Source organism: Atractosteus spatula, chromosome 2, assembly GCF_055471065.1.
Source record: "Atractosteus spatula isolate fAtrSpa1 chromosome 2, fAtrSpa1.hap1, whole genome shotgun sequence".
Taxonomy (NCBI): Eukaryota; Metazoa; Chordata; class Actinopteri; order Semionotiformes; family Lepisosteidae; genus Atractosteus; species Atractosteus spatula.
In genome coordinates, this window is record NC_142707.1 from 37,754,618 (window position 1) to 37,768,542 (window position 13,925).

Below are 13,925 nucleotides of genomic sequence, written 5' to 3' on the forward strand. Positions count from 1 at the left end.
TGTCAACAATACATTTCAATATGTGGGAGGCCTGTACTTCTTTTTCACAGTTTACGTAATTTTGTGTGCACATTGAAAATAATTTAATACATTACTCACTAAGTGGGGTATGCCTTGTGACATGTCTCTGGCTTTGTTTCTCTCAGAAGCACTCCAGTATGTTTACATTCCCATCAAATACAGGCAGTATGCTACCAACAAATATAACTAAAGAAACCACCAACACATTTCCACTGGAAATAATATAAACAATCTGTATTTTGGGGGGCCATGCATACAAACAGTTGTAGAGGCAATTAAACACAAAAGTGTTTATCATACTATACACATTTTCAGGATTCACAAAGAATTATTGATTACCCTTTCATAGTCTAATTGAATCTAATTGAATTGTCTTCCCTTTCTAGAATATTGGAGGAAAGTACTGTACCTGGAGAGTGTTATTTTTTTAAACTGCATAAAAAGCTGAGTTTGCGATTGTTCACTTGTTTTAACAAGCCCACAGTCTCTAATTGACCTCTTTGACTCTTTGGAAAACTTAACACTTTTAGATTGTACTTATTTCAGGTTATCTCAGAAGATTAAGATGGCTATAGTTGTCCATCATCTGATGCTCTGAGGAACAAATCTGGGTCATGATTACCCAGCTTTTTAGGCTTTTATCTATTTATTCCTAGTCCAAGCATGGTGCTGTAATAGGGCTTGTCCTGTTTAGTTATACTATCACCACACACTCTTTGCTACTTCAGCTTTATATCTATTTACAGTAGTTTATATGGAGTTATTTCTAGCATTGGTCAAATGTTTTAAATTATGATGGTATAATTTATGTATTTTCTAGCTGTCTTTTTTTTAGTGCTGTAAAAATATGATCTGAAAAATGTGGATTCTAAAATTTAAGGTAGTACATCACTGACCGACATCATTGAATATTAGAGATTCATTTAAAATCTCTGGAACTTCATGTTCACCAAAAAATACAAGTACACATACATTCTTATACTTTTATGCATTTTTAGATTGAATATAAATGTTAAAAACCTACACATATTAAAAGGCATCTTTTAAAAAATAAATATAAACATTTTTCCCTTATATATAATCTAAGGCATTTTAAATAATTAAAGACATTTTAATTTTTTTAAAGGGGGGCTGCAGTCCCAATTTATTAATAATTCCTTCCACTTACATAGTGCTTTTCTGGACACTCCACTCAAAGTACTTTACATGTAATGGGAACTCCCCTCCACCATCACTAAAGTGTACCTGGATTATGCACAAACACAATATCACACAACAACTATCAGATGGGAAGAGAACAGGGTGATGAAGCCAGTCCATACATGGGGATTATTAGGAGGCCATGATTAGTCAAGGCCAACAGGAAATTTGGCCAGGATTCCTGGGTATCACCCCATTCTTTTCGAGAAATGCCCTTGGATTTTTAATAACCACAGAGAGTCAGGACCTTGGTTTTACATCTCATCCAAAGGATAGTGCCTTTTTACATTGCATTGCTGCATCGTTAGGACTCACACAGACCACTGGGTGAGCAACCTGGCTCAACTAAAACCATTTCCAACAGCAACCTTAGTTTTTCACAGGAGGTCTTCCATCTGCTTCAGTGGGATGCCAGTTGTGAGTTGCAGGGTGATACAGCTGCTGGCTATAATTTCTCAGACCGTTTATTAAATCAAAATAATTAATTGACAGTATTGCAAAATTTTGCAAATTTCAAATTAAGTGCAAAAATGAACATTTGTGAATTTAGTGAAAATACTGTACGGTTGCCATGTTGACACAGGCAGATGAGAAACCACTGGTCTCACCTCTCATTGTAGCATTGTCAGAACATATGTTTATCTATACATGCAATTAAATTCCTACTTCAAAGATTTTCCTCTTTGTTTCTGCATTCCTATTGACTTATGTTCATAAAGTTTCTCTGACATGTCACTCTGACATGGTCTCCCAGAAAATAATGTTGTCTCAATCAATGAATGTGGCCTTCATTCAAGACAGATTTCCTATCAGACATGACATTGAATATCATGTCTATTCATTCAAGACAAGTTTCCTATCAATATGCAAACATTTAATGAATGTTCATTCCTAATTCCAAATAACCAAGGATTTAGTGTGGGTGAAACCACCCTTATCAAAAATAGTATAACTTTAAAAATTCTAATAAAAGTAAATATGAATTTAGGACACAAGCACAAATAAAATGCAACTATATTATACGTTGTGTGTGAAAATAAAATAAATTGAAAAACTGAGAAATGTTTACTTTTTAAAGTAAAAACAGTCACTTAAAACAAACAAGTTTCTATATTTTATTTGATTTTATGGGTCTTCATGACACCACACTGTCATTGAATTTTGTTGTATGGTTGGACCTCTAGTGTTTGGAAAGAGAAGATACAGAATTCTGTTAAGTTTAAATAATAACATAATCATCACACGAGCATAATAATTTTGTATTTTATATTCGCAATAACAATACATTGCTTATAAAACCAATTATTTGTGTCCATTAAGATTATTAAACAGCACTGAGTTAAACATGTCAGTGAAGACAGCTTTTTTCTATTTGACATAATTGTTTTGAATATATGCATTTCACAATCACTTTTTGTAAGTATAACTGTGCTTTAAAATGAAAAAAATAACAAATATTTTTATATTCAAAAGAATATTGAGAGAAAAATCATTCATTTTTGCTTATTGATCAGAAGCTAAATGAATCTTTGATACCTGGAGTGTTGCCCTATTTTCTTGATAACAGAAAGCACAATATTGGTCACATTTTCCAAAATGTAATCTTTAAAGCTTCAGAAACAGAAGGAACAGCCTGCTGGGATGGACAGATGGACTAATTCCTGCCTGAGTACCTTTTTTTTGAAGATTGTTTACTTTCAAAAACAATATTTTTCTCCGGATTTTCCTGCTGAGATGTATCATTGCAAAGGTCTGATTAGTGCCTGCTGATTGTAGACAAACAGGCCAACAGGAAGCTGAGCAGGCCAAAAATAAATAAATCAGAGCTGCAGTGGGCGAATGTGTTCACGCACCTCGATGTTTTATAACTATCCATCCATTTTTGAACTGCTTTGTCCAATACAGGATTGCAGTCGAGTTGGAACCTATCCACTCAAGTAATGGTCACAAGGCAGTGTCCATTACTGGATGAGATGCCAGTCTATTGCTGGGCACACACAACAGGGCCAATTTTAACCTACCAGTATGTCTTTGCGCTGTAGGAAAAAAACAGAGCACCAGGAGAACACTCACAAAAACACAGGGAGAATATACAAACTCCAAGCAGGTAGCACCCCAGGTCCGGAATTGAACCCAGGATGCCAACACTGTGAGGCAGCAATGCAAATTCCTGAGGCTATTTTATAACCACTAAGCACTATTTTATTAATACTCTTCCTTCTAGTTGTAAATGAACAGCTATATACCAGTCATAACCAATGGTCAATGATGGTTAATCCCTAAAGAAAGCATTCGCAAGAGATTAAACATGGTAAACATGTAAAGATATATCTTTACCATTTTTCTTTTATATGTAGACTACAGGGGTGGCCAAGATGTTGTGACTTTTTGTCATGAGACATATACAATAAACCTGTTATTTCTTGAACAAACAGATTGGCATAATACAATTTTGTGAGTTTTATACACATACTGTACTGTATAAATTTTCACAAGTGTTCATCCCCATCCAGAAATGATTAATGATCAAGGTAAAATCAGATTTCTTTGCTTTATCCCTTTATGTGGTATCAACACTCTTTCACTACAACATGGTTTCCACCTTGGCCGCAAATAACTGCTGTCACTTATTTTGTGGAAACTCCTGGTGCATTTTTGGTTCAGGAGGAGCAGAGTGTCTGCTCATTTTCATTACAGCTCAGCACATTTTGTACAGTTCAGGCTGTACAAACTAAACTAACTAAACAGAACCAATTTAGAAACATCAGGTCCTGATGTTTAAAAGAAACTTTAATAAACAAACAAGCACATAGACAGAAACTCCCAGGACCAGGATTAGACACCCTAACACTGCACAGAGGCAATTTAATATTTTGCTGAATACAGAAAATTCTTCTCAATGGTTATTTAAAAGAAAGCGCTGAAAACCTATGTCATTTGTGTGGTCTAGTTTATGAATAGAGTTAGACAATATTAATTTGTAGTTGACAGGACAAATAATAGGAAACTAAATAGAAATAAAAGTTGTAGCATGCTACATACTTTTCATTAGAAGTACTTTGAACTCAGTGAGATTATGTGTTCCCACTAACAGATAGGAAAGCAACAAAAACAGGATCTTGAGACCCCTGCTGGACAATAGCATGGTTGCACATAAGTGGAACATTGAATGCAAAATGATGACTACAGCAGTGTCTATGTGACTGGATTCTTTTATTATTCTGTTGGGAATCTGGGTTTGATTTCCTTGTGAAGTGCTCCTTTGTCAAAATTGAATAAATTAAATGCCTTTAGTTAAAACATATAATTTTTTTAACTGGATAGGGAGCAGAATAGAGGAAATTCAACAAACATTTGTATTGTTCCCACACAATAAGTGAGGAAACATTAAACCTTTGTAATTTATATTTATCCACTCAAAAAAATAAATACTTTGTTCAATATTCTTAAACTAGCAGCAGTGTGATTTAACCTGGTCAAATATGCAGTATAACATAATAAATCACAGGCATTTAATTTTGTGAATCTCTTTATATGCCAAACATCAATGCTTCAAAACAAAGCTGTCTTTCAGAGGGACAGATGGTAAATTTGTGCATTCACACAGCCTTCTTCATGCTAATAAGCCTCTCAAAGCACTTCAAAAGTGTAAAGGTGTGGCCCAGTGTTTGTTTCCCACAAATTTCCACATTGCTTTAGAAATGTCATTTTTTACACAATAAAAACATGTACTGTATTTCTCTAATTTTAAAGGATACTGTACAATCTGTGTTGAATTAACCAGGTAAGAGATTTAGATTTTTCCCTTATATTAGTTTTGTACTTTCACAGAGTTTACTCCTTAGGCTGAAAAGTCTAAGGAGACTTAGACTACTAAGTAGACTTCTTAATACTGCAATTAGAGGAAATTGGGGAAAACATATGAAAGCAACAGCATTTAGAACAACATACTGTATCACTCACAATGCTGAGGGGTGTTTTTAGATAATCCCAAAATGTAAAGGAATACAATTACACCCAGTAATCCACAAACAAGAATAAAACTATACAAAGAGATAAAAGGAAAAAAATGTGGTGTAAAAAAAAGCTTTGCAAGACAAATGGTGTTCCACTTTTGTGACCAGTACATTAGTGCTGTTTTTGAATAGGGTTCTGCTCTTGCAGAACATCCATTTGTTTTATTAATTTTTAACAAGCAGAGTATACTTTTTACTGCTTTTAAAATTAATAAAAGGGTCAGTTAAAAGTCAGATGCATTATAGCTTACCTTCTTCATCAGAAGAACTCCCATCCTATAATAAGGATAATAACCACACAGTTTTCAAGATAAACAAAAACAAAATCTGTGGTGCCTGCAGCGAGGCCATGAAAACCACATAAAAGCAGTTAATTGCAAAACAGCTAAATTTGTATTGAGCTCTACAAGCCCCAAGATTTGTGGAGAAAAGCACGTAACCCATAAATGCAGTCTATGAATGTGAAAATAGCACAAATGCACTTTGTCACATTGTCCCCACAGCATTACAGAACATTTAAAAAAATTCTAAACACATTTCACAGAGCAAGAAGATGTCTGAAAAGTGCTATGAGACACCTGTCCATTGGTCAATAATTGTTTATGCATCAAGTGTTGCTTTATGGAGCATAATAATGATTTATTATTTCATCTGGCCTACTAGAAACTCAAATATTGTCTCCAAAAATGCATCATGCTTAGGCCCAGACTGAAAATTGGCCTGTATCCTAGGTAAAGTTGTTTTCCAAAACAAACATGAAACTCCACAACTCTTTTGTGTAGTTTTGGAATTAGTAAGGAAGTGTTCTCTTATCTACAAGCAAAATATGGAATCTTGGCAGGTAGCTTCAATTTTAAGCTGTTACTTCTTGAGAACATTGCTAATGTAATGTAGCCAGACTTTAAGGTAATAATCTTGATAACAATACCTTTGGTTTTTCATCCAGGATTTGCTGACGGATATCCTTGTGCTTTTCTAGAAGCTTCTCTTGTCTTTTACTTTGAGCATCTTCTAGCTACAGGGAGTGTAAAGAAAAACAACAGTGCTGCTTAACAACGTCAAATGCAATTTAATCTCATACAATTTCACATTACAAACTAATGATTCCAGACTTATTTGCAACACATGAGCAAATATTAAAATGTTCACCTTCAGTTGTTTGAATAAATACACTTTACATAAATACATAAACACTTTAAATGTATACAGAGCAGCCATTCAAAATGCACGGTACAACCCCGTAATGAGCGAAATTATCTACAGTTCACCACATTGTACAGCAGTACGTGATTGGCTGGCCAAAATGACCAACAGGGGCACTTGTGGTGCATTGGTTGTTAGTGAAACAATTTAATCATTTAATCTCTTTACTGTGCATGTTTTAATCCACATAATATTGAATATTTATATGGAATTTTACAACTAAAGGGAAATTTTAGTAGCTGAGCATAAAAAGAAAAGGAGCATAATGCGTCTGAAGGTCATAAATGATATCAATTTAGGAACATAAACATACTATGTAAACTGTATTTGGCTGGTATTGGTAGTTTAAATAAAAATACACACCAGTATTCCACTTTCTTCCTAAACATTTTAAGCATCAGCGTCTTTCATTCAGTTACATACTGCGGTTATTTTGGAAAAGTTTTTATGTGCTCCTTCTGCCTATATTAAGTTTATATACTTCATAAAACGTTATAATGTTTTAACCTTTTCTATGAATAAAGGTTTGACGCATGAATAAAGGAAAAAACACACACTTTTTAGAATTTGATTAATAGGGAATATAATATGGAATCGCGTACCTAAAGAAATTGATAACGATATTAATTTAAGGATCTAAATATATGTATTTATATAGATGGTGGTATTACTGTAATCCACTTTCTTTGTAAACACTTTTTATTTTTAATTTGACTCATTCATGCATGATGAATTGTGAGAGAGCGTTTTCTGGCGACAGCTCAAATGCTGTACACGAGACGTTAATCTTTATTACCTGAGCAGGTGGTTTTACAAGGTTTTACAAGGTGCTTCCAGATACTATTATCATAATTCAATTTGCATGCGATATAATGACTAAGATGCGCCACGCCTACCGCGTTTTAACACAGTGTACTTCGCGCATTTTGAATGGCTGGATCTATACATTGTATTCATATAATTTAGATAACATAAGATATAGGACAATTATGGTTCATGCAACAGTTCATACACTACTTATTCATTTAAATATGGTCCTTCAAACAGTATGCAGTCCAAATGTGTTGCTGAGCTCAAGGTTTCAAACAGTAAGACAAAAATCAAACACTCACCCGTTTAATGTATTGTACCACTTCATTAACATATGATCTGTTAATTTCTAACTTCTCCCTGGAAGGCACAGAGTTCATGGTCAAAGTGATTCTTCAAAACAACTGTTTAAAATCTTAAGCCTTAATGATTTAATTTCTTAATTTAAACTTCAATTTTTCAGGGTTAAGTCAAAATAAAAAAACAAAATAAAACATTATCAAAACATTAAATTTACATTGTTTAATAATTATCATTATCTATAGGACTTCATATACCTACAATATCCACCAATTGCAAAATGCATTTCATTCTTGTTTTTGTACAAAAATATTAGAAAGCAATTTAAAAAATAGAAAAGTGCATGGATGAATGTAAAGAATGGAGAAACTTATTATTGTATGTCTGTTACTGTTACAGCATAGGCTATGCCGTAATCAGGAGCTTTCTCTCAATTTATAAAACAGATCTATGACAATCTTTCAAATATGATCATCACAATTGCGCTACAGCACCACCTAGTGGAGACTATTTTACTTTCTAACTGGAAAACAGGAAACTAACAGGAAAAGTCAGATCATGTTAGTAGAAGTGACAAGTTGTTATGAATTTATACAGTAGATACTACATTACATCATATTACATCCAGTTTCTATTATTTTCTCATACCTTCCCATACATAACATTCTTACAAAACCCCCTGACTTCTACTAAATATTTTTTCTTGCATCAATAAGTACACTTACATGTAATTTGTGTTTCCTTATACTGTTAAGTTTTCTAACAACGAAGATACATGTACTGTATATACAGTAGTATTATATATTGTATTCACAGTAATTAGTGGTCATGCACTACAAAAATTGGTATGTTCCTTTTCATCTGAGGAATGTCAAGGCTGCTTCTTTCAGGAATTGAAACCAGACACTCTTAGATACAGGTGTCATGTTGTACCTTTGATCAGTCAGTGGGATTAAAGAACATGTCCTTAAAGCTCATGGTCATCATGGCAGTAACATTCTAATGAAGGAACAGTTTCTCAAAGCACTGTGCATGTTATAGGTCAGGCTGCACAAAATAACTTAAACGGGAATTCAACGAGTACATTGAGGAGTCCTGTGTATTCTGATAATAACTAACCATATTTTAATAAATAAAATTCACAGAAATACATTTTGCAGGAGTTAATCTTACTGCATTTAAAATAAGTATAACATAATGCATTTCCTAACAATAAGTTGTTTACATTTCTGTTGTAGACCAGTACACTTAAAGTATTTACGTAGACAAGAATTTATGTCCCATTCAATTTCACATTCTCTATCTATATCACCCATTTACTACAGAACCAAAATCATTTCCTTTTCCATATGTGGACTAATATGAAGAAAAGAAAGGTTACAAATGAGAGGAGGCCATTCAGCCCTTATTGCCCATTTGGTAGTCAGTAGCTTCTTGATCTCTGGATCTCATCCAGCTGTTGTTACATCATGGTCACCTGCAGGACAGTGCCGTGGGTTTTTGGCTTCTCAGTGTATTTCCAAAATGAGCTGTGTAAGGAGATGTACAGGTGGCAGGCTTGTTGTGAAAGGCTGCTCAGGGAATTAGGCAGTAAGGCTGACACGAACAGGGCTTGGCGAAGGTTCAAATAGATGTGGTCAAACACAGAGCTGTCGAAAGCTCACTGTCAGAGCACTGGTAAAGCTGTGAATCAAGCCTTTAGGAATAAAGAACTGAACTATTTAAATTTTGAACAGATACCTTGTACAGGTACTCAAAATTTTAAATAACATTGATAAATAAATGCAGTGACAAGGACACTATGTGGAAGTATATCTATAATCGAGAACAGGAGGCACTATTTATTCAAAGGGTTACAGGAAAATGGAACAAACTTCCCAGCCATGTGACTGAAGCTACCGTATGTACAGTATCTTGTTGCTCGTCTCTGTACTGACTCCAGAGAAATGTAATTTTTGTCATGTGGTGACCACAATTGTACATGATATTCTAAATGAGGCCTAGTACATTATAAAATTTTAACATCTCTTGATTTGAATTCTACACTTCTGATTATATTGCAGACTTTTTTTCTCTATTTTTCTCTATGTCTGGAAGATGTAAACTATTTGTCAACTTAAGGATCCACGACTTTTTCCAAACGTATCCTCTTTTAATCTAATTTTTTTCTCAATGTTGTATTTATGGTGTCTGTTTTACTACCTGCATATACAGCAAAACCATGTACTTGTCTAAATTAAACGTGACAGGCCATCAGCCACTGCGCCCTTAAGAAATCATGGCTGGAAGTGAGCTGGTGCTTTGATGAGCACTTATTTAGCAGCCTGTCTTACTCCTCTGACAGGGGCTGTGGTAGATCACTAAAAGCAGAAGGAAAATCAGTTTTCCCTATCTTAATATTGATGGCAGAGTTTCCCATCCTACTGCCAGTGCGTTGTGTTTGTGAGTGTGTTCACCTTGCACATACTGGGGCGTGGCAGTGAGGTCTAGCTGGCACTGAGGTACAGGTTTGTGTGACATATGCGTTGTGTGCAGCTGCAGTGCCTAAAGCGGTGAAAGCCAATGGAGTTGATAACATATAGCTGGAAGGAGTCCACTGTGTCCTTTGGGGATCTGGGAAAGAGATTGATGTCTGCAGAGGCTGGTGGCTGCATTTAATCTGTGATGTGGCAGGGCTGGAAAGTAGGGTGCTGTGGGCTCTGCAAACCCATGGGAGTTTGCGGTGAAGGAAGACAGCAAGTTAAGGCAGCCACAGTCATCTTCAAAAGGGGAAAAATTGTATGATCTAGGAGCCGGGAGGAGTTCTGTTCATGAGGGTATAATGAAAGCCAGGTTCCGGAGGCATTTCAGTGGTGCCCCTGAAGTATCTGAAGATCAGAAAGCAGCAGCATGTTTGGAAGTACCCCAGCTCTGTATGTGAAGAGTGGCAGAGAGTGCCAGTCTAGTTTCTGGTTCTCTGATGGCAAGCGGTGTGAATCCACTGCAGTGACAGAGAATCGGTGACCACACCCCAGACTAGGAGATTGTGTATGACTCTAGTAAGGTATTTTAAAAGAAATACCGATCTGTCCATACAAAAACTAATTGCCTTTGTAAATAAAATTCCTTCATAAAAATATTACCAAGAATCTACTCATGGCATAATAGATACAAGGTTTCACATTAGATACTAAGTAGTGACACCAGAGGAACCAGTTTAATACTTACTCTTCAGTTAAGTTTTTCTCTCTGGATTTTGCCTCATTGATCTTCTCCTGTCTTTTTTTGTCCATTTTCTTCTTCAGGTCTTTTTTCTCCCTGCAAGTAAAAACCAGGTATTTGAGCCATTTAAATGTGTCAAATAAATTAAATACATTTAATTGGCCTGTTTGTTCATATTAGCTCACATTTTCTTCCCATAGAGATAATTCTGACCATCTGTGTGATCAGATCTTCCCTTATTTTAGGCAGCTGCTTTTTTTCATATCCCATGAGACAATGATGGAAGCACTCAAAAATATACCTGTATATCATGATTTACTGTATATAAAAAGCCCACAAATAAAGTAAAATACTCCACCCATACTGTATTTTTGTTATGAAATGGCTTCATCAGGAGTGAAAAACTATATATTCAGAAGATTAAAATCCTGTTAATGATGACCAAAATCCTATTAGCTACAGCACAAATAAGGGTTTGATTTATTTTGCTAAAAATTCATTTTTCATGACATTATCTCTTACTTTTAAATCTTAAATATCCTATTAATTGTAACCTACAACCTCCAATTAAAAAAGGAAAGAACAAAATGAAACTCATTACTTTTCACAGATGTCTTTTAATTTCTTCAGCTGGTTGTTCTGACACTCCTCAGCCACTGCAGTCAGCTTCTCAACCAACTGTGAATGTGAAAAAATACAGACATTGTTAAATCTCATTGGCTGATTCTCTTCCTTGAATTGGCTTTTGGGCTGACTTGCTAATTTAAATATACTCAAGGGAAAGTCATTAACTGCAAGATGTGTTTGCTTGCTCTTTTACTTGAATGAGCCTTTAGTTAGAGAAAATGGCACACGAAAACAAGGCATTGTGCTGACAGATTCTTTATTCACATTATTCCCTGTTTTAAAATGCCAGATGTTTGTAGCTGCACACTCAATCCTTTCGTGTATTTAGCGGAACATTCAGATCTCCAAATAATTTTGAATTAGATGTTAGGTAGGTTGCAAGGTTGCACAATGGTTAGAATTGCTGCCTTGCAGCCCTGGCGACCTGGTTTCAATTTCCGACCTTGGATGCTAACAGTGTGGAATTAGTATGTTCTCTCCTTGTTTGTGTGGGTTTCTTCTGGGTGCTCTTGTTTTCCAACACAGTCAAACAACATAACTGATAATTAAGTTGGCCCTGATGTGAAAGTGAGTGTGTCTGTGAGTGCCCTGCAATGGACTGATGTTTCATCCAGAATATACCCAGCCTTGCGCCCGTTGCTTGCCAGCTCCCCCACAATCCTGAATTGGAAAATCCCCCAAAAAACCCCACTGGAACTCATGACAGTATTTAAAAATACAATACAACTTTTTATACTTCCTAATAATAAAGAATAATTTATTAAAAAGAATGACATATGCAATATGCCATACCTATAATTCAATTAGAAATGCTTCAAAAGATATCTGAGAGTTTGCACCTAAAGGATTGATTACATACAGTAGAGCTAACAGCTTGATGCAATGTACCATATGGCTTCATTATGCAGTTACTGTATCTGACACACATATGCAATAATTGAAGATCAGCACTATTCTGTGCCCCTGGTGTGTTCTTTGTCATTTTACTGAGCACTGCAGAAGCAATTTGCTGAAGTCAAGCATTGCAAGCCCCAACAAGCAATGGGCACAAGGTGAGATTCAACTTGGATGGGATGCCAGTCACAGTGCACATACTGAATGTCTGAGCAATACAAGCTTAATGATAAAATAAAAGCTTTTTGAAATTGTATATTAAATATAAAGGACTGCTAGAAGTATTTTTGTTACACTGACACACATTTCCCCCCCAAAACCACATTCTAAATGTCTGTGAACCTTGTGGTATAGAACATACCTGTTTAATGTGTTCCCGTTTCTGATATTTCTCACTATAATACTGTTCCTGTCGGAGGTTGAGGAGCTGCTGCTGCTGCTGTTCCTTCAACTCTGTCAATTTCTGGCTGCTTTCCAGATCCAAAGCAGACAGTTCTTGTTCAATAGATGAAGGATTGTGATCAGGACTCGATGAAGTGCACCTAAAATGTAGACAAGAGATTAATTGAGCAGAATGTGAGCCATAAAGTCTTTGAATGATAGAAAATGAAAACTCTAATTGATATTCTGATATCATTTTTTCTGTTCATGCCACTTTTAATGGTACATTTTCTACTAATTGCTGGGCTATAAAGTGGTAATTTAACAGTCTCCTGTGAAAACGGACTGTAACTGGAACCATTATATTGTTTAAAAACATATAAGACTGCCAGGGACAATGAAATTAACTTAACATGATACACACCATGCAACACAAGTCATATGGCTCAGTGCTGTTTTCCAAAGCATAAAGCAGTCTGTGATCTTTGACACTAATGTCTTCATTTATATTCTCTGCCACAGCCAAGCTACTGCAGAGCACTCTGAGCTTGGGTAATTTGATTCCTTTTGTACACAACAACCTATTTACTGTACTGCAGTAGTGCATTGATAGTACCTTTGGAGTAAATCATTAAACACACAAGTAAAACAAAAATACATATATTTCTATGACATTTTTTTTTATTAACAAGACATTCAATGTTAAAATAATGTAAAGACTGAGACTACTGTACATTCCCCACATCTGTGAATACACCTTAATAAGCCTTTCACTGTTATTCTTTTATATGCAGATGCAGCCACCTAAAATTTACATCAAAATGTGTGCCAGTGGAAAGCACACTATACTACAGTATATACAGTACTACAGTTTTGTCTAGTATGCCATTTTCAGCTCTTCACTGCTCAAAACAGATCAATCGGTGGCACTTGTTGTTGTGTTAGATGTTACTAAAACAGTAGTTTCATTTAATCTGCTTTTTTTTAGTCATTCAATCATATATTTTCAAGAAATAACATATTTCATGGTTACTTTGTGATTTCATTTGCAGTTGTCACTGTGGTAGTGATGTTTGTCACTAGTATATAGTAGAGAATTAAAACATTAAACTAAAAACAAAAATAATTTTGATTTGACATAGTAACTATTTGTCTGTCAATCACACACAGCTACAGTGTAATCTTAAGGCACTTTTTTCCAGAAATGACACACTTTCTAAAAATTATTGAATCTCACTACACACCGTTTTCTCAGAAGCCAAAAAATAAAAT

General features: G+C 35.1%; 1 protein-coding gene across 1 annotated transcript in view; it reads right to left on the reverse strand.

Annotated features, from left to right (window-relative positions):
- plcb1 (phospholipase C beta 1) overlaps positions 1-13,925 on the reverse strand; it is a 366,687-nt gene that overhangs the window by 38,856 nt on the left and 313,906 nt on the right. The window contains exons 28-32 of the mRNA XM_088933143.1: positions 12,634-12,814; positions 11,353-11,429; positions 10,758-10,847; positions 7,553-7,610; positions 6,166-6,252 (exon numbers count right to left, since the gene is read on the reverse strand). Of these exons, the coding sequence (XP_088789269.1) occupies positions 6,166-6,252; positions 7,553-7,610; positions 10,758-10,847; positions 11,353-11,429; positions 12,634-12,814 (493 nt within the window). The remainder of the gene's footprint in view (positions 1-6,165; positions 6,253-7,552; positions 7,611-10,757; positions 10,848-11,352; positions 11,430-12,633; positions 12,815-13,925) is intronic.